The sequence below is a fragment of the Mustela putorius genome, unplaced genomic scaffold (assembly GCF_011764305.1).
Source record: "Mustela putorius furo isolate JIRA1106 unplaced genomic scaffold, ASM1176430v1.1 tig00000174_pilon_pilon_pilon, whole genome shotgun sequence".
Lineage (NCBI taxonomy): Eukaryota > Metazoa > Chordata > Mammalia > Carnivora > Mustelidae > Mustela > Mustela putorius.
In genome coordinates this window covers 39,798,117-39,824,709 of record NW_025421304.1, presented here as the reverse complement: position 1 = coordinate 39,824,709, position 26,593 = coordinate 39,798,117, and the positions used below count along the sequence as shown (strand labels likewise).

The 26,593-nt window shown below is 45.6% G+C and overlaps 1 protein-coding gene and 1 pseudogene across 1 annotated transcript in view; both read right to left on the bottom strand.

The window, feature by feature from the left end:
* CDH13 (cadherin 13) overlaps positions 1 to 26,593 on the bottom strand; it is a 981,609-nt gene that overhangs the window by 2,179 nt on the left and 952,837 nt on the right. The window contains exons 12-13 of the mRNA XM_013056985.2: positions 11,385 to 11,618; positions 9,027 to 9,245 (exon numbers count right to left, since the gene is read on the bottom strand). Of these exons, the coding sequence (XP_012912439.2) occupies positions 9,027 to 9,245; positions 11,385 to 11,618 (453 nt within the window). The remainder of the gene's footprint in view (positions 1 to 9,026; positions 9,246 to 11,384; positions 11,619 to 26,593) is intronic.
* On the bottom strand, positions 4,962 to 9,010 carry LOC123390998 (annotated as a pseudogene).

The following is a 26,593-nucleotide window of genomic DNA, read 5'->3' as shown; positions in this document are numbered from 1 at the left end:
GCTAAAGGTGATTCCTTGACAGAGGAGTCTCCGGAACGCATTTAATTTCTTCTTTCCAGCTGACTTTTTCACAGTCCTTGCCACCATTATCGCAAACTCTAGTTACCTGCGCTGCAGGGCTGGTGTGCAGCCATATTCCCCCATATTTGAAGAAAAACTTGAATATATTAAATGGCACTGTGAATTTTATTTAAAAATATCCTCCATCTGTTTTGCTTCTTAAATTCCACATAAAAATGAAATCATGTAATATTTGTATTTCTCTGACTGACTTGTTTCGCTAAGCACCACCCTTGAGTTCCTTACCCTCTAGTTCCTTCCATGTTGTTGCAAATGGTAGGATTTCATTCTTTTTGATGACTGAGTAATATTCCATTGTTTATATATACCACGTCTTCTTTATCCATTTATCTGTCAATGGACATGTGGGCTCTTTCCATAGTTTGGCTCTTGTGGACATTGCTGCTATAAACATTTGGGGGCACATGCCCCTTCAGATCACTATGCTTGTATCATTTGGGTAAATACCTAACTGTGCAATTGCTGGGCTATATTTGTAACTTTTTGAGGAACCTCCATACTGTTTTCCAGAGTAGCTGCATCAGCTGGCATGCCCACCTACAGTGTAGGAGGGTTCCCCTTTCTCCACATGCTTGCCCACATCTGTTGTTTCTTTTGTTGTTAATTTTAGCCATTCTGACAGGTGTGAGGTGGTATCTCACTGTGGTTTTGATTTGTATTTCCCAACAATGAGTGATGTTGAGCATCTTTCACATGTCTGTTGGCCATCTGGATGTCTTCTTTGGAGAAATGTCTATTCATGTCTTCTGCCCATTTCTTGAGTAGAGTTTTTGTTTTTTGGCTGTTGAGTTGCATAACTTCTTTACGGATTTTGGATGCTAACCCTTTATCTGATAAGAGATTTTGCGAGTATCTTCTCCCATTCCATAGGTTGCCTTTTGGTTTTGTTGACTGTTTCCTTGCTGTGCAGAAGCTTCTTATCTTGATGAAGTCCCAACAGTTCATTTTTTGCTTTTGTTTCTCTTGCCTTTGGAGACAAGTCTAAATCCTTAAGGAATTTCTGCAAATGTGCACTGACAGGAAGGTAACCTCTGCCCATCTGTAAATTATACCAGCATTCCTAAACATGTCACCCCAAAAGTGGTTCAGGGAAGTGCCAAAAAGTGAATCTTCAGCTCAGATCTATCCTCTTCCAGCACGGATCCAGATCCTCAAGGCTACTGGGACACCATTCTCTTTGAGTCATGACAGACTCTGAAGAGCTGCTCATCATTTGGGCTTCGGTTTCATGACCACACCCTCCCAACCATGAGACCCCACATACTCCCCAGGAGGTGGTCATCTTACATCAAGACCCACACATCTCCCCTCATCTCTTCTCTGACCCCCATCCCAATGTTCCTGATGAGGACATGGTTTTCTAATAGAAGGCTGAAGTGATACCAAAAGGGAGCAGATGCTTGGCAGAACCTGGCAGGCTCCTGTCCCTGATTCCCCTAACATCCGTGAGGTTCTACACCACTGCCATGGAACTGGGACCTTTCCTAAATTTGTAATAGTGAATGCTGAAACATTTCTTCTCAAAAGCATGGTCAGTGCCCCATAAAGACACATATATGGATGTTCATGGCAGCATAATTCATACAATCCCCAAATTGGAAAACAACTCAAATATCCATCACCCAGTGAATGCATGAAAAAAAAATGTGGTATATCCATACAGTGAAATATTACTCGATATTAAAAAGAAAAAAACTACAGATACATGCCTCAACATGAATGAACCACAGAAGCATTACGCCAAGTGATAGACACCCAATGAAAAGGACTATATAGGGGCACCTGGGTGGCTCAGTGGTATAAAATCTCCGCCTTCGGCTCAGGTCATGAACCCAGGGTCCTGGGATTGAGCCTCGCATCAGGCTCTCTGCTCAGCAGGGAGACTGTTTCCTCCTCTCTCTCTCTCTCTCTGCCTACTTGTGATCTCTGTCTGTCAAATAAATAAATAAATAAATAAATAAATAATCTAAAAAAAAAAAAAAGAAAAGGACTACATATTTTATGCTGCCATTCAAATCAAATGTCCAGGCAAGGAATAACTATAGAAAGAAAGCAAATCAGAAATTGCCCAGGGCTGGGACAGGGGTGAGGTCTGATTGTAAAGGGGGCACAAGATAACTTTACACAGTAACGGAGATGTCCTAAAACTAGAGTTTGGTGCTGTAGAATACTATACATTTACCAGAATCCGTAAAGTAGATAAATTTAATTATAGCAGGCAAATTTTATGTTATGAGAATTATACCTCAATAAAGCTGCTAAGAAAACAGTGTGACATTTATCATTTAAAATAATTTTGGTCACTGAGGAAAAAAAAAATGGACTGAATAAAACCTGCTAAATGAAAGTCTCCAATCGTGTCCAAGCCAATTCAGACTGTAACGTAAAGGATCCTACGTCTGAAGGCTGTGGACTTGATTACATGAGATAGTCTGTGTAATTTAGGTAAAACTCTTAGCTTTGCATGTGCATGGCACTTAGAAGCCCTGGGAGGTCAATGTCATTATCCACACAGTTGTACCCCTTCAAGGGGCCATAGAACCTCTGTATAGCATGGCTCAGGACCAACTGCGGGCAGAGGGCAGCCTTCTCCCCCTGGATTGGGTGCTCCTCCAGGCCTGTCTCTGCCCAGAACACATTTCACAACAGAAAAGAACAATATACTGATACCCTTGACAACATGGTCTGTATGATTCCATGTATAGAAAATTCTAGAAAGGCAAGCAAATAATCAGAGAAGGCAGATCAAAGAGGGTCTGGATTCCGAGGAGAGGATCAATAGCAAAGGCACACAAGGAAAGTGTATCTTGATAATTGGTGTGACTACACAAGTGTGTGCATTTACCAAAATGCAGCCAATTGTACCCTCAAAATGGGCAAATTTGATGGAATCCAAATAATCCCTTCACACAATGCATTAGAAGTATTTTCAGCGGCTGCTTTGCTCATCTTGGTCACGTCTTTAAACTTTCTCATTGTGATCGAGGTTACAATGCAATTCTCCTTCCTCGCCAATGTAGAGGCATTTCATTTTGGTACTTGTTAATGGGGTTCGCCTGATCTTTTTATGTTCTTGCTATTGCTGATTAATTAAACCTAAAACAATGTTCAGAAAGGTTTCAGGATGATATTCTCCCCTGGAGCTGCTTGTGTCACACCACGCAGAGCTGTATGAGCACCCCCGCCCCCCAAGACACAGACTAATAGAGATGCCAGGCTGCTTTGTGGGGAGGGTCCTGGGGGAGCACAGCACAGCTCTCCAGTGTCAGCAACACTAACCTTCAACAACGAAATTGGTAGTAAAATTAATTCCATTTACATTTTTTATTACTTGCAATGTCATTAGTTTTATTCCCTTCAGTTTCAGCTGTCAGAAAAGGAGGTACAGACCCCTCATCTCACTTCTCAGCGGCAGTAATGCCTTCTGTGATCTCCTAACAAGCTGAAATGTTTTTATCACTTTTTCCGGCGGGGAGGCAGTCTGACGGTGAATGCCTCACGGCTCGCGCACCTGGGGATGTCTCTGAGCCTCAGTTTTCCCATCTATAAAGTGGGATAACATCTCTGGGCCAGTGAAGAAAATAAAAAAGCCCTGGGACGTTAGGGTATTTGGTTCAGCTGTTCTCCCTGGATCTCAATGTTATTTGAGGGGAGGAGGAAAAAGTCCCTCCCGCTATGTTCTATGATGCGATCACTATGGTTTTAAGAGCAAGGCTTCAAAGAAGGGGTTGGCACGCTTTTCCTGTTAAGGGCCGGGTGAATCCGTATTTCTGCTCCGCAGGTCATGTGGTCTCTGTGGTTCCCGCTCAACCCTGCTGTTGTAGCAGCAAGCAGGCTGACTGCAAATATGGCTGTGTTCCAATAAAACTTTATTTACGAAAACAGAAGTGGGCCATGTTTGACCTTCGGACAGTAGTTTGCCAACTCCTGGTTCAAAGAAGCATCAAGCAGGGTCAGGAAGTTGTTATCCCTGCCCTTTATAATCTAGGTTAGTGCTTGTAGATGCCCCTACCTTCACGCGACCTTGCTTAGTGTTTTAGGCCCCTTTCTGCTTCTTGTCAATGTCGGGTTAATAGCTACACAGGTGGGTCGGCCACTCTGAGTCCTGCTCTTTCAAAGAATTCTGAGCCATGGGACACCCACGGTTCCTCACTCCTGCTAGCTCTCACCGCACTCCTCACACGTCTTGTTAGGTACCTCCCTCGTTGGGAAGGATGTTCTCCCGCTAGGTGTATAATGAAACGAGCACCGTTATATTCGGCAGGCCCGCATGTTCAAATGAACAATATTATGTAGTCTTATGCCTTTTATATACAGACAGATGGAGGTTCTTTCTGAAGTCAAGCAGGTGAATGCTCATGTTCCTAACTGTATTTTGGGCTGAACCTACCCGTCTTGTGGTGAAAACATTGGAGTATAACCCTAGGACATTTCTAGCTGTGCAGGGAGATGCTGAGCTCCTTTTTCAGGGTGATTCTGACGTTGCCTCTAGGTGGCCTTACCTACAGTGGGTGGCTGTGTGCTGCTAGCTGGGATGATTCCCTTTGTGAGAACAAAAAGCACATTTGACATCTCCACTGTAGTGTGCACGCATCTGTCTTTTCTTGATGATACTATTTTGAGTATAAAAATGAACATCCGTTCCTTAGGAATTACCAGGTGATTCTGCCCCGGATGAGTTGTGATCCTAGCCATCAGCTGGGGGCAAGTGGGCAGTCTTTGGGGATCTGCTCACTATTGACCTCTGTAGGTCTCCAAAGTAGGAGGCCCAGGAAAAAAAATCCCTGCTTGAGGAGAGGAAAACACTGCTGCCTTATGAACAGCCCCCTTAACCTGTACAGATAGGTTAAATCTTACTAATGTTTAATATATGGATTGGTAGTAGCAGATATGCGTATTATTACTAAAAATATTGTGTGAATATATATACAAACACGGGGTCCGTGTGCTGGAGGCACCTGGGGTGTGGGCTCTACAGGGCGGATGGGCCCAGAAATACATAGTTCAGCAACTGGCAGTAGGAAGTCCCCATCTATTATTATTATTATTATTATTATTTTTAACTTAAAAGCAAGTAAGCTTTAGTACGTAAAAAGTACAACCTTCTCCCAGCATTTGGAGGAGGGCTGCCTCCTTTGAAATGGCCACAGATGGTTCCTGGGCTGTGCTGGGTTTCAGGGAGAGGGTTCCCAACTCTCCCAAGCAGAGGAGGGGCTGGCCTCGAACCTGCGTCCTTCACCCTTATCCTTAAAACACGACGGGATGGGATGAGCACACCAGGGAAAGTCAGGTAGTTCTTGGGCGGCAGCTACGATATCCTGGACCTCCCCACCCTTTCTGGTTCCTTCAAGAACAAAAGGAATTCTGTTTTCTCAGTAAGGCTTTAATTTCTCCTCCTAACCGGACCTGGTGCTAAAACTGGGGTTTGCGACCCAGAGGTCAATTGCACTTTTATTTCCTCCTCCTCCTCCTCCTCATTGGTGGCGTCACTGTTCCCATCTCCTGGATCCCCCCGACTCTCCAGAGCAGCTTTGGCTTTCTTAATCCTTCTTCCTCTTTTCCTTCTTGAGGTCTTGTCACTTTCACTCTCTCGCTGCCGCTTCGGGGCTACCACACTGGTCACGGTCTCTGTTTCTCTTTAATCAATTAATTTGAGAGAGAGGGAGCTCGCGTGTGTGAGCCGGGGGAGGGGCAGGAGATGGGGGCGGGAGAGAGAAGCGGACCCCTCGCTGAGCACAGAGCCTCATGCGGGGCTCGATCTCACAACCCCGAGATCAAGATCTGGGCTGAATTCAAGAGTCGGACACTCAGCCGACTGAGTCACCAGACGTCCCTCTCTTTGTGGTCACTGTTGCCTACAGATTCCTGCATCCAGGTTGCAAGCGTGCTCTCTGTGGGCTTGCCACGCTGACCCAGAAGGCCCTGCTTGATTATCAGCCTCTTCTGACTTGTCTTCGGACCTGAGTCCCACTTCTGAGGGTAAGTGTCTCTCTCCACGATTACTCTCTCGATCTTGGCTACGATATCCTGGTCCCAGTAGAGATCATGGCTGTGGTCATTAACGGAACAGCCATGCAGCCTGCTTCCCCTTGGTGGTGTTGACCACCATCTCCTGAGTGACTCTGATGCCATCTTCAAACCTGAGAACCCCTGCAAGCCCGATCTTTGCCCCACAGCTGACTGTGGTCACCAGCCACTGATGAGAAGGCGGCAGCTTTTCCAAGGGTGGAAAGCTTGCCACAGATAAGTCCCATCCTGTGGTTGTCATGTAGTTGCTGGGCGTCAGGCATGTCAGGAATTGTCCCCAGGTGATCCTTCTGCTCAGGACCCCAGAATGAGCCTTCTGAAGTTCCTGCTTCTGACCGCCAACTCCCAGTAGTGAAGCGAGGTGCACACACAGCGCCCGAATGTAGGCGCCGGCCTCCAATTCATTCCGTAGAGTTCTAGTCTTCTTCCAGGATCACATGTGATTCTCTGGCTCTTGTCTGATGCTCCACGCTCCAAGCTGCCTCTTTCCCACAGCAGTACATGGGGGTCCCTGGAATAAGGCACCCGTCGGAGTCCCTAGAGCCCCACACAGTTGGGAGCCCCCTTCAAGAGCACCGTGTGGCCGGACGGGTCCCACACATTCTTTGCCCGAACTCGGCTGGAATGTCAACAAGAGAGTGGCTGGTTCTGCGCACGTAATGAACAGCCGCTCCCATCCGGATCCGGAATGATGCCGGGTCCTGTCCTCTCCGCCCGCAGTACCCTCTCCTCATGTTTAGCTTATTAAAGTCCTTGAGCAACAGGGACCACCGAAGCGCGTCCAGCTGGGCCGTCTCGGACTCGGGGGTGATAAGAAATTCTTGAGCGTATTGTACTGTATTGTATTTACGAAACATCTTCTTCCAGTACTGACTTCTGCTCCTTTTTCTTCTTATGTTTCTTTGGCAAAATCAGTGCTTCCTTGTCCACCATGCTCAGCAAGCCTCCCTTTGAAAAACTCACCGGCAGTCAGTCCAGAGTCGTGGAGAAGGGAGCTGCGCCCGGCAGAGCCTCGGTTCTTCAAAGTGATGCTGTGGAGAGTCAGGCTTGGATGTTGCGTGACTGGGTTTATGAGGGCTGATGTGTGAGTGGCCACTCGGTTATATTCTCTCTCTGTGTGTACACATTTGTACACGTGTGCATGCGTACACGCGCACACACACGGACACACGCACCACACTTTTTTCTCTATAATCACACGAGAAGTACTGCCCTCGAGTGTACCCAGGCTCTGCTCTGTGTGAGTTCCGGTGACTCCTAGAAGCCACATGGAGTGCTGGGCCTGCTGTCTGTTGACGAGTAACTTGCGAAGCTGGTGGGGAGACCGACTGCATACGTTTAGTGCCATAGCACGGATCGGCAAAGGGCATCGTAAATGAACCCAGGGTGTCTGCTGCCTGCGGAGTTCGCCGCACGGTGTCCGTGCGACAGATGCTCTCTGGCACTTAAATGGATGGACTGGAGCGGGGTGAGCCGTGGCTCTTGGGCTACAGTGTGTTTGTGTGGCTCTCCAGCTCAGAATGGTTTCGTGCGTTTAGAGAGCGGTAACACAACAAAAGACAGAAAGAACAACAAAAGAGCGATAAAAAGGAAAATGTGACAAAGCTGATATGGTCCACAGAACCCAACGTATTTCCTGCCCAGCTCTTTGTGGTCAGAGTTTGCCAACCCCCAATCAGGATAACACAGAAGAACCGTGGAAATGCAATGTGGGAGGGAAGAAAAGCCAGTACGGTACATCCTGCTCGGTATGACATGAATCACATGGAGTTTGACAAGCGGCACAAAACAGAGCTACAAGCAGGGGGTGTGCGTGTGTGTGTGTGTGTGTGTGTGTGTGTGTGTGTGTGTAGTAAACATAAAAAATAACATCTGGATGTAGTCTACGTCATGATAGTATTTTCTCGGGGGAAAGAGAAAAGGAAATGAAACTGGGGAGAAAAACACAGGGGATTTCACCTTTACTAGTAATATTTTACTTCTTGAAGAAAAAGGAAAGAGAAGGAAAAAAAGAAAGGAAAAAAAGAAGAAAAGAAAGAGAAGAATGTATTTTCTTCCATCCATCCTTCCTCCTTGCCATCCGTCCGTCCGGAGAGACGCTTCTCATTGTAAGATGTTCTCCTTAGCTCTGGTCTGAGCTCACTTACCACGGTCACGAGGAACCAATAACGTCTATTCCTTTTTTCCCTAGTCCTCAGTTTCTTGAGGTCCCCGTTCACACTTACACCGATAACCTTCTCAAAATATAAATACCAAAGCCCAAGAGGACGTGAATGGCATTGCCTACACGTGAGTAATTGCTAAGGTTAGCGTGGGGCAGTGCACCAAGCACGGGAAATATGTGATACACACATCTATTCATTTTATGCTCACATTTATATAACTCAGCCCAACGATTCATTTGTTTAAAATAATGCTTCATTATATTGCAGCCATTACTACCCGTCAGTGGAAAAAAATAATGGGTGGAAATTATGCATTTATCTCTTTTCCCACATCCCAGGCTCCCTCCCTGAATTCTCACGACCGTTCTTAAAAAGGCAGACGACCTACTCTAACCCCGCCAAGATTCTTCGCACAATGCAGGGGGAAATGAGGCTCTAGACCAGTTACCAACGTGGCCCATTCTTATTAGCCTAAATTTGGTGGCATCAGCAGGACGTTTTCCCATCACCTAGTCTGTGGGTTGCAAAGAATGTCTTTGCACAATGCGTCAGACTGGCTGGCGGGGGGACATGAAGACGCCTTCCAACAGAAGCTGGGACACTTTGACACGTCACACTTTCTATGACACAGACATGAACTGAGAATGAACGCGTCCTCTGGGATGAATCGTTTGGAAAGCTCGATGGAAGACAGGGACACCGGTGCGGTTAGGTGCTCACCCTCGCGCATGCCCCGGAGTCTGGGCTACTTACATGCCAGACTGAAGAGGGAGACGAGCAGGACCGAGGTCGCGCTGAAATGCAGGGCCCCCGCCGCGTTGCAGTCGACTTTAGAGTTCTTGCAGGAGCACACCTGTACCCTGAGGTCTGTGATGTTCGTCATGGGTGGCTTCCCTGAATCTGTCACCACGATGGGCAGGTGGTAGTTGGCTTTGTTCAGGTTTTGGAGGAGGCTTACCAGGGCATGCGTATCTGGGGGAGACACGGAGGACCTTCATGAGAGGTGGTTAGACCTTCCTAAATTAAAGGGTGAGGTTTGGGGGACGAAAACCACACCAATCACGCATTGCGTGTGGGTTTATAACCACGGGCACGTTTAAACTTAAATTCATTCAAAATTCAAATTCAGCTTCTCTGTTGCAATAGCCACACCTCCAGTGTCCAGCAACCACGTGTGGCCGGTGGCTGTGACCTTGGGCGGCACTGGGTAGAACATTCCACGGCCAAGGAGACCCGTGGTTCAGTGCATGGGGACCCCTTTTTGTGAAGATGACCGCCTACTAAGAACTCCTCCTGATAAAACCAATAGAACCATCTTTGTCATGATCACATTCGACATCTAGAAAAACTGACTTAAAAACCCATTCTCCCATCGTCACAGTGTGTACCTTTTGCTTATTGTTGTTTTTTTTTCTTATTCTTGATTTTTTATCATGTTACATTAGTCACCATACAGTACCTCATTAGTTTTTTTTCCCTCCCTCCCTCCCTAGTTTGTTTTTTTAATTAATTACCTCATTAGTTTTTGATGTACTGTCCCAAGATTCCATCTTGGAACACCGCAGTGTGTACCTTAAATATATATAATTTTTATTTGTCAACTGTACTTCCATGAAGCTGGGAAAAATGCCCCTTCTGGGCATGAACAGTGATAGGCATTAAAACCTCAAGAAACAGAACTGGGACCAGGAAATGAACTGAGAAGTCTTCTATCTCTTAAATAAAACCATGAAGAAAACAGAGCAAAGACATGGAAACAGAAACAGGTGAAGTGTCGTCCTGACCACAAGGAGAAGCAGCAGAAATAACCAACATGTCACCCTAGCTGCGGGACGGGTTAACGCAATAGATCTCATCCCTCACGTGGATGAGAAGCTCGAGTAAGAAAGTTCTGGTTGGGGGCGCCTGGGTGGCTCAGTGGTTAAGCCACTGCCTTCGGCTCAGGTCATGATCTCAGGGTCCTGGGATCGAGTCCCGCATCGGGCTCTCTGCTCAGCAGGGAGCCTGCTTCCTCCTCTCTCTCTCTCTGCCTGCCTCTCTGACTACTTGTGATTTCTCTCTGTCAAATAAATAAATAAAATCTTTAAAAAAAAAAAAAAAAAGAAAGTTCTGGTTGGAACTTTCTGGAAAGAGCTGGTGGTGGCTATTGCAATCTGCTATCACCACAGAAACTAGCAAAGGAGGCAGTAACCCCTCGAACAAGAGGAGGGCTGTTTTAATTAAAAGTAATCAGTGTAACAGAACTCATTCTTTAAAAAGCAATAAAATAGACAAACAGGCCAATGAAATCAATAACAAGAGGAAGGCACTAAGAAAATGAGATATGAGATAAGACCATTCAATACATATGAGATTTTTTAATAGAAAATTTTATGCACAATTGTACAGCCTTAATGAAATGCGTAATTCCCAGTCCCTCTCGAAAAGTCTACCGCTGCCGGGTGAGCACGGTACCGTGCTGGGTCGGTTGCAGGGGAAGTTTGCTACCGGAGACAGAGGGAGTCCAGTGCATGGGTTCTGGTTTCTGATGTCATTGCAAAACGGGGTGAACTTAGTAGTGAGCTCATGTTTGCCACGGGGAGGGAAGCAGGTGCTCACGGACGTAGGGAAACCGTCGGGCTCAGTTTTGAACTCCACCTTCCCACACGGAGAGACTGGTAGGAAGGGTCCTGATGGGCAAGTCTCCTCAGTGAGGGACAGGACAGATGCGGGACGATATCACTGTTGAACATCAAAGCCGTGGCTGTCGCCAAGGCAAAGCTCATTGTGTGGTCGTCTGCACGCAAAGTGCAAGATGGAGGGTTAGAGGCTAAGGCTCTATCAGGATTGTTCTACCGGGGCTGCCTGTTTCTTGAGCCTTCTCTGAGAACACGCACACTCAGAGACGGCTGGGCCGTGCCATGCGTGCGGAGAGGCCGAGACCTGGGCTTCTGCAGGCTGCAGACGGGGTGGGTGTCCAGTCCGGGGCGTGTGGTACGGAGGGCACGGTGGAGCACGGAGGGTATGGACACGAGGGGAGACGAGCAGGGGGGGACAGTGTGGGAGAGGCAGGCCCGGGAAACGCGGCTTTGAAGCTAGACAAGCAGCCAGAGAACGTGTAAGCCGACTTACTGTTGATCTTGGAGATCTTCCAGACTTTATCGGGAACAGCCTGTTTATGGATCTCAAATTTGAAAGGGTCTGTATTTGGGTGAAGGTCCTTATCTGACGCTCCCAAAATCACGACGCTGAGGTTTTTGGCGTCGTCGCAGACTTCCGCGACTGTCGGGAAGATGACGGGGGGGTTGTCGTTGACGTCCTCCAGAGTGATCAGCAAAGTTCCCGTCCCGGTAGCGGGAGGGTTGCCTGTGGGGAAGGACGGAGACGTTAGCAGGCTGCTGGGCCCAGGCCAGAGCTTGACACCTGTATTATTGTTAAAGGGTTTCACATAGGACGGACCCAATAGCTTACACATTTGCATAAAGCCTAGTGGCCTAAAAGACTTCTCATATACTTTTGATGTAAATTCTGTAGCCTTTACCCTTAGAAGGCGAAGCTTCTAGCACACAAGCCATCCTAACGCGTTGAAAGCAGAGAATGGATATAACAAACAGGACCTTTCCTTGCTTAGCGAATGAAACCTTTTATCTAAATAGCCACGTATTCACAGCTGTCGATGACACAGGGAAGATGGGGCCCCATGAGACAAGACTGGGTTTTGTATGTATGAAATAGCTCTGTCTGACTGGGTAGATGACTAGAGAAAGGGTGAGCTAATCCGGGGTTTCCTTTGCAGGGGGGGCGTGGGTCTGGGCTGACAGCTGGTGCTGGGGTGGGGGGCTGACCTAACAGCATAGGACAGATATAGAAAGGGGGGTTAGTGGGGCGCCTGGGTGGTTCAGGGGGTTAAAGCCTCTGCCTTCGGCTCAGGTCATGATTCCAGGGTCCTGGGATCGAGCCCCGCATCGGGCTCTCTGCTTGGTGGGGAGCCTGCTCCCCGCTCCCCTGCCTGCCTCTCTGCCTACTTGTGATCTCTGACTGTCAAATAAATAAATAAAATCTTTAAAAAAACAAAAAAGAAAGGGGGGTTAGTTACAGAAACACAAGTGCTGGCTGGCTACTAGGGCAGCTGAAGCAATCATAATATCATCTTTGGGCCTCATTTCTCAGGTCTTGGGTTTTCATATTTCAGTTACTTCCTACCATGTTTTTTTTATTTTTTTATCTTAGGGATCATGATTTTTAAAAAGCCCCTTACAACCCCTGGCGTGATACTGTCTTTCACCTAAAGAAAAGGCTGTTTCATTTCCAAAAGGCTCAGAGTGAGTTTATTTACCGCTCCCTAACTTTATTTTTAATCATCTAGACGTCAGAGGTTTTCTCTTGGGTCCAACCACTCATTAACAGTTCCTGATTTCTCTGAGAAACGTTAGCTCCAAATTCACGGGCCACAGATTGCATGCAGACAGATTTGCCCTATTCCAAAAGGTTCTGGCACTCCTCCAGAATCCAGTACTCTGACTTTATGCACTAGTCCTAACCCAGGGTCTGGCTCCATTTCATCTTTCCTGTCCTCATGTGCACTTCCAAGCTCAACCTTATTTCCCGTGACACTCCGTTTGTTTCTTGAAGCGCACAGCGAGTCTCAAGTTCAGTTCTGAATCACACGGGGCCTCGCAGGTCATGGGTATGTGAGCTCAGGGGGCATGTCTCCAGGGCAAGGCAAGGCGAGGTCTGATGGATTCTGCAGGTGAAGACAGGGTGCATCCTTTCCAGATTCAGGCAGGTTATTCTGCTCTGACCCAGACAGTAAAAGAGGGAGTCGGCAGAGGTGGCCCTTGTTATGAGTGACACGAAGCACAAGGAGCCAGTGGCAAAGAGCGGCTCCTACCAGCCTCCTGTGCCCACTATTCTGAGAGGATCACGAGATGTTCTGCCAACACTCAGATTGGCTGTGGCTCACGCCTTCTCTCCTGGCCTACGTGGGTGTGCACAGCGTCACGCGGCGCCATCGTGGGCTGTTACAGTGGACGGAAGGTGCAAGCAGACAAGCCTGGTGATGTCTGGGAGGGCACAGGGCCTGACTTTCACGATGACCTGCTGGTACGGAGTCTCCAGGCCACAGGGAATCACTGGAGGTTTTCCACAGAGGCAGTGGGCCCATCGATGTGACTGGTTTTTAGAAACACACGTGATATTGGCAAGAGATGTTGGCCACCGAGGCAGCGACACCAGCAACAGATTAAGGCATGATGTAGGCAGCTGGAGTAAGAAAGAAATGTCTCGTTTTAGTGATCAGGTACTCAGATGAGGCTGCTGAGGATGGGGAACCCCAAAATGGAAGGTAGTGGGGAGCAGAAAGACATTTCAGCTCTGTGTACCTGTCTAGAAACATGCAGAGCTTAGGAGACGTGCCGGCACTGGGTAGTGACTGAGGACTTGTCCGCACAGAGGCTTTGAAAGGGTCCTAGCCAATCAGGCCACCCAATGTGACAGCGCAGAAGGGACGGGGGGTGGAAGCCTGGAAAGCCCCAGAGTTGAAGGAGCAGCTGGTGGTTTGCAGAAGACAGAGGGGATATGAATTGGAAGAGGAGGCAATGAACAGTGGTGAAATGGGTCGTGACACCCCAAAGGAGAAGGGGAAAAGAGAAGCCATGGGACTTTGTAAGGAAAAGGGGACTGGCGACTTCTTTATGAGAGGTGGCCAGTGATGGGGAAGACTCCAGCTTGAAAGAAGCGGGGCAGGGAGTCATGAAGTGAGAACAGACATTTTTTTCAGCCGGGCTGGTGGAACTTGAAATATATCAACACCCAATGACATTTTCAGAGTAAACATTCTAATAAATACCCGTTAACGTCGAAACACCAACGTCATTCATCAGCAGAGGGATGACTGTTCCTAATGGTGGCACGTCATCAACCTTTGTTGGAGCCAGAACTCAAAAGAAATGCATAATTACTTGGAGGTTGGTTTTTCCCTGTCAGCTTTAGTCATTTGGTTGAATTTCTTTACTGAAAAATTCTTTTTCTTTTTTTTTATTGAATAATTGAGTATCTCAGAGGAATCCATTATATTTTTTCACTCTGAATATATTATGAAGAGCCGTCACTTGGTAGAATGGATGAGAAGGCATTATGAGTATTTGAAATATGGCCGAACGCATCAGCCTTTCATGAACTTAATTATACGACTGTCTCCGTTTCCCTGTGTGTTATTCCCGGACTAGGCTGGTGATGTCTTCTTCTGAACTCAAGGAAAATGAGCTTGGTTTTTTCATCGATAAGGGGAAGATTGCATTCTCACAGCCTTCAGGAAAACAGCCTCTCCCAGTGGACGTCACAGGATGGAGAAAAGTCACCATCCAAAATTCAGACGCAATTCAGAATATAAAGACTCTTCACCAGCCCATTCGGCTCCAGGAGCTCCGGGGGGCCCAGGAAATATGGGAACTTCTGGGTCTCATGACACACGATAAAAACCTCACCTCTTCTCTCGCCTTCCCCCCAGCAAAAGCCGACCCCCCAGGGACTACTCTGTAGGACCCCATGTCAGAACCAAAGCATGGTTGAGACTGGGCCGTCCTATGTGGAATTTCTACTTCGATAGGGAAAAAGCCTCAAATTGAGCAAAACTCCCAGGATATGGAGCTAGAATTGTGATTCCTCCTCCTTGTAACACCCCCCCCCCCGCCCCACAGAGGAGCCCCGGGGCCGTATTCTCAGGGTAGCTGCATAAGGATCAGAGGACGGCTGTCCTCCAGTGAGTGCAGGGATTTGCCTGTGGTTGTGCAAGTTTCTGTCTTTGTAGGGGAGGAGAGGGAAGGGCTCCTGAGAGAGGAACCATTCTTGGCAGTGGGTTTTAAATGGAACAGGAAGGGGCGCCTGGGTGGCGCAGTGGGTTAAAGCCTCTGCCTTCGGCTCAGGTCATGATCCCAGGGTCCTGGGATCGAGCCCCGCATCGGGCTCTCTGCTCAGTGGGGAGCCTGCTTCCTCCTCTCTCTCTCTGCCTGCCTCTCTGCCTACTTGTGATCTCTGTCTGTCCAATAAATAAATAAAATCTTAAAAAAAAAATGGAATGGTAAGTGGGTTCCCCTTTGGGAATTTGGTGAAGGCCATAGTCTTGCTTCCAGAGAAACACACCTACCTCCACGCTGAAGGCATTATAGGGCCTGTGAGTATGGCTGAGTGTCCGCCGTTCTGACATCTAGGACACCTTTGTTCATAGGTATTTTATTTTATTTTATCTTATTCAGAATCCTGAGCAAACAGGATTTCCACTTCAGCCAGAAAATACTGAGATTTTTTTCTTTTCTTTTTCTTTTTTTGAAGATTTTATTTATTTATTAGAGAGAAAGAGAGAGTGAGCGAGCACAAGCAGGGAGAACAGCAGGCAGAGGGAGAAGCAGGCTCCCCACTGAGCAAGGAGCCCGATGTGGGACTCGATCCCAGGACCCAGGATCATGACCTGAGCCAAAGGCAGACGCTTAATGATTGAGCCACCCAAGCATCCCACTGAGATTTTTTCTGATAGAATCAATCACTCAGATGTTCATATATATATAAAATATCTTGTTAGTAAGAGGTACAACTAGAAACATAGTGTAATCCTAATTAAAAAACAATAATTAGAAATGGAGAAAGGTTAGAAAGAAATATACTGAAGCCTAAATGGTGATTATCTCTCCAGGTAATTGACATTAAAATAATACTCTTCTTTTGTCAATTTGCTTTACAATAACCATGACCATTATTAGAATCAGAAGCAGAAACAAATTCAAAAGTTATACAGGGATTTAAAAATATTTCCCTGATGCAACTTTCTTTTCTCTCACCCTTTTATTTGTTTGTTTGGTTTTTTTTTTTTTTTTTTTACAATAAATTGATGTTTGGTGAATTTACAGGGCTGTGCTTATCACTACCACCTAATTTTAGAACCTTTCTTCCATCGCCCCAGAAAAGAAACCGGGGGCCCGTTTGTAGGAACTCGCCATACTTAAGTCCAGCTCTAGGCAAACACTGATGGACTTTCTGTCTCTACAGATTTGTGTTTTCTGGAAGCTTCTATCAATGGAATCATAGAGTACGTGGCCTCTTGTGTCTGGCTTCTTTCACTTGGCATCAAGTTTCTGGGGTTCAGTCACGCTGTTTCGTGAATCACTTCCTTCCTTTTTATGGCTGAGTGATTCTGCCTTCCAGGGCCAGACCATATTTGGATGGGCCCGTGGGCGCTTTCCACCTTCTTGTCTGATAGGAAAAAGGCTGCTGTGAACATCTGTGTGGAAGGGACTATGTCTCCTGTGCTGACGTCCTCCAGATGCATATACTCAAGAGAGGCCCCTCAGAGGAATAGGGTCGCTGGCCTTGGCACTGCTGGACAGGCTGGCTTCGTACCCACAGAACACTAGGATCTGAGCATGACCTTCCCGAGCTGCCTCGGTGAAGTACAGGGACGCAGGAGATTTTTCTAATCACTGGTCCCACTTGGTCTCACTTCCCTGAGCTGGGTGTAGAGGCATGCGGTATGGGTCCTACTTTGGGAGGCATGAGTGCAAGTGGTTTTATATGGGGAATAGGAAAGTGTGTTTGCCTACGTGAAGAAGAAAATGCAGGAAAAGAGAGACAGGGGGCTGGGAAGCAGGAAGCTCATTGCTGAGCCCCGTGAGCTCTGAGCATCAGGACTGTTCTCTGGCCTGGTATGTAATGGGCCATCAGTGGGTTTTTGAATTCATTTAGGTTGACTTGAAAAAGCTAATGATGAATTGTTCTTTCTGAACATGAGTCCTATATATTCTTACTTCCATGGGCTTCCATCTCCATATTGCTTCTGTTCTGAGGGGAGCAGTGACCCTGTCTGTATTCCAGCCCCCCCTTGTCCCACCTAGGGGAGAAAAAAAGGATGTGTAGGTTGGGGTCCGTGGAACTGGGGCTCAGGGCAGGGAGCCCACACCCGCGACAAGGAGAGAGACCTCAGCGGATGTCTCAAGGAAGCTTGAGGACTCCATTTTGGGAGGAAAATCAGAAGGATGGGATGATTTAATATGAGTTTAGGTGTGGGTTCCCGAGAGAATGCAGGTGCCCTGGCTAGTTTCTGAGGCTTATCTGTAGGGGCAACTCCCTACAGATAACTCTGCAAACTCCCTCCACTAAGCTGCTGTGAGCCAAGAATTACCACCTCTTTTAATTCCTATGAACAGGCTTCTACAGTGACCTGTACCGTTGCTCACAAGTAGGAGCGAACCAGGGTTCTTCTAGATGAGATGATCCTTTGTATTGTTACGTTCTGCCCATGTCCTCTTTGCTTTGGCTTTTTGCTTTCGACAACAAGAATCTTGTTGCTTTTACATTCGTAAGCATTTAGAAAATTGCTTTGTTATTGGAGAGCTTGCCAATTTCACTGGACATTTAAAAAAATTCAATAGTAAACCAATCTAGAACCTGGCCAGAAAGTAGATTCGCAAAATTATCATGCCAGGTTTCCACGCGTAATTCTAAATGTAGAACCGAGGCAATTATTCACGTTAGATCGAAATTGAACATCTTTTCAGAGGAGACCGTAATGTGAAGTCTGAGCTGTTTTTTAAAAAAATTCAACATTTTGGTTTTTTGCTGTGTTTCTGCATTACTGACTTTAGAGAAGAGGAGAAAAATAAAAAAAGAAGGGAGAAGAGTTGATTTGGAGGTCATGGTTAGACAGGCTGGTCTCATTTCATTCACGCAATCAGCAGTCATTTCCTAGGACTCTGCCCTGTGCCTGGCTGCCCCTGCGCAGAAGTCAGCGGCCCCCAGGCAGGAACAGATACACATACACTGACGTAGGACGGTCCAGTGTGGGGAGACGTGAGGCTAAAGGGTGATGGGAGTTTGTGGCCTGAATGACGTACTGCCTGGTGGTAGATCAGAAGGCTTTGTGAGGAGACGGCATCTGCGTGTGCAGGAAATGAGAATACTTTTGGAGAGCGAGAACTTGTTCTGGGAGGAGGAAATCATACGGCTATTTTGTGGGGAGACAGTCAAAGACTTTAAAGCAGGAGATTGGCTTTGATCAAAGAGGAAATTTGTTGCAGGCACAGAAGGGGGGGACTGGGCACCGGTGCTGTGGGGACGCAGCAGCAGGGGCAGGAGGGCTGGACTCAGGAACCCGCACGCACCGCAGAGCGGGATCCGGGTGGGTGGTGTACGAGCATCAGGGGGCTGATACGTTTAGGAAATCAGTCCATAACTCAGTTCAAGTCAGCTGGCTTAACGCTTTGTTAGGTGTTAACAAGATGCTGGGAACTTTGCATTCATGATTCCCAGTCCTTACCACAACCGGGCAGGGAGGGAAACTGAGGCAGACAGTGCCTAAGTCTCGCACCTGTGGTGGTCCAGGGAGGATGGGGAGCTGGCTCATGTCCAGAGAGAGCAGACTGCACGTGCTGCAACAGATGACTCTGGGCACCGTCTCTCTATTACGCGATCTCAAGAGTTTTTTATTGGGCCATTTTGTCAGTGGCAAAATTGAAGCGGGTGTTTTCGACGTGATTGATATTTTACTGGTACTTGAAGTAACGAGGAATGATGGCTGGGTCTTCAATTTATTTTTCTTCCTCAATTACTGTAACAGCTGAGATAAGGGGTGTTAAACTGGCTTAATTGTGTTGCCATCATAACTAATGGCTTGATTTTATCCCAACTAGCGTATTTTAAGTAGAATTAATCGAAACGATCTTACTGCATCCCCCACGCAATCTAGAACTCGGTGGGTCCCTAAAGAGAGAAAAACCACGGATCTGGGCATCTGTTGGAAGTTTGGGTCCCCTCCGTCCCCAGTTTGGGGCTCTTGGTTTTTGGTAGGCATCTCACAATGGGGCTGCACAACATCTCCCTCCCCACTTTTAAACAATCTCAACGTACTCTGCATGGTATTTCCATTTTGAGTCAACCGGCATGATCAGAACATCTACGACACAGGGGACTGAGGGAAAAGGCAGGTTGGGACACGATATATCTTAGCCTATGAAAAATCATCATCTCACTGCCTTCCATTTTAATCTTACAGCTGTTCTGCCTGATTCTATATCTGTGTCTTCTTGGGAACCCACATCACATTTTTCACTGGCAGACTCCAATATACTTCAGACGAGTTGCTAAGTCATGAGAACATGCTGCCGAATTTAGTGATAATTTGGCTTGTTTTTATGCTATCCTTCCCCTTATTCTTCAAAATGAAAATAGATAGGGAAAGGGCCACTTCCATAATCATAGCAAGACTTAATAGGGACGCTGAAGATAGTCTGGGCTTCCTGCCTCCAACTATCTCACACCCACTGAGCTCCAGGAAGAACCAGAACGGATCCCTGCTCCCCCACCTCCCCACTGCTACCTTTTTCCTTTAAACTCGCTGCAAAGCATGGGTGTTGGGAGCAAGGGCACTTGGGCTCCCCTGAAGAAAATATTTGTCTTTAGTGTTTAGAGTCATGACTTAGATCTTCTCTGAGGCCATGAGGGCCATTGATAACAGTCATGGAACGCTGAGGCATGTACAACTGGAGAACAGAAGGAGGGGGAGAAAGATGAGGTTATGGGGAAGAAGAAGGCAGGAGGGCCAGCCTAATGGAATTCTGAGCAAAAGACGGTAAGCCCGGTATCAGCAGCTGGCCCTGCCTTTCCCGCCCATGACCAGGGCCTGTGGGATTCCAGAACTCTTAGGAGAAATTGCTTGTGACAGTTTTCAGCCCACATGAGACAGTGAGACTAACATTTGACCTTTCTGGTGATTACCTGAGCAGGAGCGATAATCACACAGGGATTGGCCCAGTGTTAATTGCTGCTGTTTGCTCCATTGTCAGCACATCCCCAAAGGGATCCCATCTTACTACATTCTCGAATGTTCTCTCTCCCTCTTGGTATTTTCCTTAATAGTTATTATTACCCACCCCACCCCCCTTTTAAAGAAAGTCTAGCCATTCTGTGTTCACTGAAGTCTTTAACAGAAGAGTTCCTGTGCTCTGAAAGGCACTATCTTAACCTTTTCAGAAAACCTGGACCACATCAGGTAAATGATGATATTCATCTCCAAAGATAAAATGCTTGCCAACACAAAAGGTCATACCTTATTAGTCTACAGGATTAAATGCTTTATTTTTCCAATCATTGAACTACAGCTAGTTCTGGGTTTAGCAAAACAGAAGCATTTCAGTTATAATGGGACCACACTATTAGGTGATTTGTAACTCATTAAAATTGTTAACAGTTTATGAAAAGTACCTGGTATACCCTTGCCTGTCCTGTAGGTTACAACCTAGCCGTTCTTCGTAGGAACGGACCAAAGTGCCTTTCCTCCCCAAATTATCTAAACCCAGGCATTTGCTTGGCGACCCAAGCAAATAGGTCCAAAGATTTTTTTTTTTTCTCTTAACCCCAGAACAGATTTCCAGCCCTGATTCTGTCATTTTGTATTCCTTCATCCTGATCCCACAGTCTCCAATCTCTAAGAGGTACCTGAAAGAAAACTCTCTGTTGGTGTTGCCTGGTCATTGTTCTTAACTGGATATGCAGAGTGGTGTGTAGGAAAAGAAGATGGAAGGTCTTCTGCCTTTTGCAAAATATCATGGGCGACCTGAGAATGCGAGCTTTGCTTTGTTCCCTCTGCAGACAACCTGCCTCCCGCCTTTCCTGGCAGTATCAGCCCATCAGCAGCGGAGACTGTCCTTCCACAGAGCAGGAGGATGTCAAGAGTCTGACTCTAGGGCACGCAGGTACTTGGAGAATGCACGAAAGGTTACAGCCCTCCTGGGGAAGGGACAGTGGGCCCAGTACACACACTCTGAGCAGTTGTGTGTGTGTGTGTGTGTTTTGCTTAGTTTTTATTGGAATAGAGAAACACTTATGTTTCTAAAATATACAGCTTAAAGAGTTTTTGCAATCTGAACCCACCCGCGTCGTCCAATACGAGAGGATCAAGAAACACATCCACCGGACAAGCTAGCTGGGGTGATGACCTTTGCTTGTGTTTCAGCTTTTCATAGATGGAATCGTTCAGGATGTGGTCTTCTGACCGGCCTTTTGTGGTTCAGTGCTATGTTTCTGAGATTCATCTGTGTTGCTGTGAAGAGTTGCAGATCATTCATTCTCCATGTCGTACAGATTCAATTGTGTGAACGTTCCACAATCGACCTATTCCACTCTTTGAGGGCATCTGAATATCTTCCAGTTTGGGGGCTACGATGAATACTGTTGTTATTCACATTCTGGCACACGTGTTTTGGTGAATGTACAGCCACAATTCTGTTGTATAAATAGCTGTGTAATTCCTGGATCATAGGGTGGACAAAGTTTAAGCCTTAGTTGATACTTCCGGTTTCCAAAGTGGTGTTACCAACTTACCCCTCTACCAGCTGGACAGGAGACTTCCAATTATTTTATATCCTTGCCAACTCTTGATGTGTTTCATCGGCCAGATCAACTATTTTGTGGGTATGTCACTGTGCTTCTCGATGTCATTGTATTTTCTGGATTAATTTGCATTTTAATTTATAGCTACACAAATTACTTTTTATTTCTTTGATTAATGAAGTTGTGCATCTCTTCTGTGTTGCTGGCATTTGTAGAAGTGCCTGTTCCAGTTCCTTCCCTGTGTTGCTTTGGGTTGTATCTTTTGCTTACAGATGGTAGGATTTCTTTGTATTATAAATACCTTCTACTTTGTGGGTTACCTTTATTGCTTTTTTAATGATACCCCTTGAACTGAAGTTTTTAATTCTAACATAATCTGCCATTTTTTACCTCTTTTTGTGGTGAATACGTTTGTGTCTTGGTTGCAAAATCTTTCAACTCTGTCAAGGATACCAATTATGTTGTCATATGTTTTTCTCTACAAGAGATATTATTTTACTTTTTGGCTCATAATATATTTAGAGTTCAGTATTGTATATTGTTTATGGTCTAAGAGAAGGGGCAGGATAGATTTTTTCATATGCATATTCAATTAACCCAGTACTTTTATTGCAGAGACCGTGCTTTCTTGTTTGAAGCCACCATGTCCTAGTGACAAATGGACTGTGTGTGTGGGTTATCGGCTTCTAAACTCTCCAATCTACTTCACTGATCAGTTTTTTCCTGTCTTTGTGCAAACATCACATAATTTTTATTTACTGTTTTTTTTTTCTTTCTAATAGGTCAGAATATATCATGGTGTAAGTCTTCCAATGTATTCTTCAAGATTGCCTTGGCTATTGTTAGTGCCTTAGATTTCCATATGAATTTTACAATCCACTTCCTCTCCTTCACCTCAAAACAGAGACCTGGGATTCTGCTCGGTATCATGTTAAAACATTTACGTCAGTTTGGAGAAAATTCACATTTCAGTAGCATTGAGACTGCCAATCCATGAACGTGGTATATCTCTCTATTTAATAGGATTAAAATTTCTCTTAGCAGTGATTTGTGATTTTCAACACAGAGTCTTCTTGCTGTGTCCTCATATGGCAGGAGGGGCAGAGGCACTCTTTAGGGTCTCTTTTATAAGAGCATTCATCCTACTTACAAAGGCTTCTATCTGCATGACATAAGCATCCCCCAAAGGCCCTACCTCAAAATGCCATCACACTAGGGATTAGGTTTCAACACGTGAATTTTGGGGGGGGGGACCCAAACATTCAGACTACAGCACCAGCCATCCCATCTTGCACCACTTTGTACCTTTGAAATCTGGCAAATGTCTTAAAGAGAGAATGGTTTGTACATTTAACATAGGTTGGCTTCCTCTGGTAGGTCCTTGTTTCCGTGAGACCCCAGGAGATTTCACTCTGTCCTTTAAAGGGTATTTGTCCATGGGAGGGGGGAAAGCAGCCATGTGTTTAAGGGCCCTCAGGTTTTCACTTTGGCACACAAGCTCCACATGACTGTTACAACGATTGCTGGTTTATTTCCCTTCATTTTGGGCCCTCTGCCTGGGTCAAGCCTGACTCTCCCCCCAAAATCAGAAAAGGCCCCCAGAGAGAAGAAATGGCTAGCTGTCTTATACTTTTTTTTTAGGATGCTTCTTTCCTTGTTGATATTTTCGTTGATCGAGGCTTCCTGGCTTCTGCAACTCTCTGATACCTTTAAAATTAAAGACTTTTGTCATCTACCCTGATTTTCCTAGTTTTGCAGTGGGGACAGTAATCTACTACTTCCTATTTGGAAGATCCTACACACATATCTTTTATCAGCATGTTTTGATATCAATTCCTAAGTGACTCTTTGTTTGGAGAAAATCCTTTTATTCTGCTTTAGCTTTCCTAGTGTGATATGACAAAAAAAAAAATCTGTATTCTTTCATTCCATCAAATACACTGAATTTCTATAAAGTAAATAAAATCAAATGCTTCCTTTGTCTAAAATTGAGACATCAGTTACACTATTAACTTTGATCTAATAGGTACGTGTTGGTTTTTCCTGGTTCAACATAATACCTAGAGAGAAGTTTTCAGTGAGACAAAAAGGCTTCAAACAAAAGTTCCTTTGATTCATGAGGTCTTTTAAAATTCATGCTCTTTTTACTCTAAGTCTTTTGGGCCTTGTTCAAGATTATCATCTCTAATGATGGTTGTGTATATTAATGCCAACCTGTTTTCTATTTATCCTTACCTCTTCAGGGACATTTCGTCCTTTTGGAAACATCTGTGACACCAGATTTTGAATTTGGTTGTTTGGTATTAGTATTAAAAGAGTTAGACAAAAAGGAGATTTCACACTATATTTTTCTTCGGACCATTCTTGGCTCTCTTCTTTCCTTTCTATAACCCCCACTGGGGTGAGATTAACATTTATCGAACATTTAATATGGCCTTCGATGGTGAGTGTAGAGGGGATGGCACTTCTCTTTCTCATTTCTCACAACAACCTTCGAAGTAGGAATTATCTTCCTCATTTTGTAGAAGTGGAAACTGAGCCTCAGAGTCTAGAAGCAGATTGCCTAGTGATACCTGGAGAGAAGGCTCTTGTTGCCGCAAAAATTAAAGTGTACTTCACTTCCAGGTTGGTTTGTTTGTTTTTGATGAATAATTGCATAAAATATCTCAAGGCAATGACAACTGTATTCGCTGTATTTCCACCTTTCTTTATGCTGTTCTTAGCTGAGTATTTTCTCTGCAAGTACAGGGACTGTTCAGAACTCTGAAATGATTGCTTTAATTGATACTAAAAATGGGCACTTTTAAATTCAAACAGCATTTTAAACATTCTTGACTTACTGTCACCCCCTGTTTATGACCTTAGCACTCCTGTCTAGACCCGTTCCTTCTACAAAACTTACCTGTTCTGATGGCTCCCATCTCTTTTGCGTGGGCGACTCTCTAAGAAAAACCTCCTTCCCTCTACTGGAGTCTCATGGGACATCATCTCAACATGCACCCCATAAAGACAACATTGGAACGATCCTTTGAAACCCATTTCACTTCTATCAATGGAATAATCATCCCTGGTTTCTGGACTAGAAAACTGAATATCACCTTTTTATACTTTATGTTGAGCACGTACGTTTTTCAAAGTCTTGCTTCTTCCTTCCAGATGTTTTCTAGACCCATCCTCTCTGGTCCATTTCTATTGCCACCAGGCACAACTTAACTCTTGCAACTAAGACACCAGCTATGGCTTTCAGTGTACTTCCTGACTCTAGACTCGCTCCATCTGAAGTCACTTCACTGCTTCATGCTTCCCTTACCCTGATTTCTGCCCCAGCATTAGAATGCCTGCCTGCCTCCCACATCATCATTGTGCATTTTCTACACTGGGGGTTATCTTTCTAAAGCCCAAAGATTAATCGTAATCAGATCAAACCCTTTGGCATAGCATATGGAGCATTTCATGATCTAGTTTGGGATCTATTCTGCAGATCTGTTGAATGCCTGCTCTAAAGCAGGCACTGTGAGAGCAGCCAGGCATTCAACACAAGGCCTAGTACCAACCTTAGAGCAGTAGGTGCTTGGCCAACTCTCTGTTCTTAGCTTCATACATGTGGAGCCTACCATGCAAGCCTTCTCAGTGTGCTACCTATCCATATTCTTCCAGGCTTCTCTTTTAGAATGCCTTGCCTTTTCTCATTAACAAAACTAAAAGGCAACCTATTGACTGAGAGAAGATATTGGCAAATGACATATCCAATAAAGGGTTAGTACCCAAAATGTATAAAGAACCAATACAACTCCACATCCAAAAACCAAATAATCCAATTAAAAATGGGTAGAAGACGTGAATAGGCATTTTTTTTTTCCCCAAAGAAGGTATATTGATGGCCAACAGACACATGAAAAGATGCTCAACATCACAAATCATCATCAAAATCACAATGAGATGCTCACACCTGTCAGAATGGCTAAAATCAAAGACACAAGAAACAACAGGTGGTGGTGAGGATGTGGAGAGAAAGGAGCTCTCATGCACTGTTGGTGGTACCCCTCAAAAATACAAAAACACTAATTCAAAGGGCTACATGCACCCCTATGTTTATAGCAGCATTATTTACAATAGCCAAGATAAGGAAGCCGCCCAGGGGTTCACTGATTGGTGACTGGATAAAGAAGATGTGGTCTGTATACACAATGGAACACTAGGGAGCCAACAGAGAGAATGAAATCTTGCCATTTGCACTGACATGTATGGATCTAGAGACTATAACACTAAGCGAGATCAGTCAGAGAAAGACAAATACCGTATGATCTCACTCCTATGTGGAATGTAAGAAACAAAGCAAATGAGCAAAAGGGAAAAAAAGAGAGAGACGAACCAAGAAACAGACCCTTAACTATGGAGAACAAACTGATGGTAACCAGAGGGGAGGTGGGGGCCGGGGTGCAAAGGGTGCTGGGGATTAAGGAGACCACTTGCTGTGAGGGGCACTGGGTGATGCATGGAAGTGTGGAATCGCTATATTGGACACGTGGAGCTAATGTCATTCTGTAGGTTAGCTGTACTGGCATTAAGAGAAAAAAGAAATGGGGATGGAATGACAAAAGTGCATTATCTTTTCTCAACTTATCCTTATCCCCATAACCAATAAGCTCCCTGTGGCCACCCCCAAGGGAGGACCAGGGGCTCCTCTGGGCTTAGGTCCATCAGAATAGGGATAACATTGCTCTGTAGTCTTGCGCTTACTGGCCTAACTCCCCAAATCACTCATTAGCACATGGAGCACAGGAACCATGAATTATTCAACTCCGAGACTCCGGGACCAAGCACAGTGCGTGTGGATGAATGTCTGTGGGCTATTTCATCATGCAATTTCTTCCTCGAAAACTAAGGCGATCTTTTGGCTGCCGGCTCCAGCAAGACTTGTCTGGATGTTGCGATGCTTGGAAGACAGGACTTTTCAATGTACATCC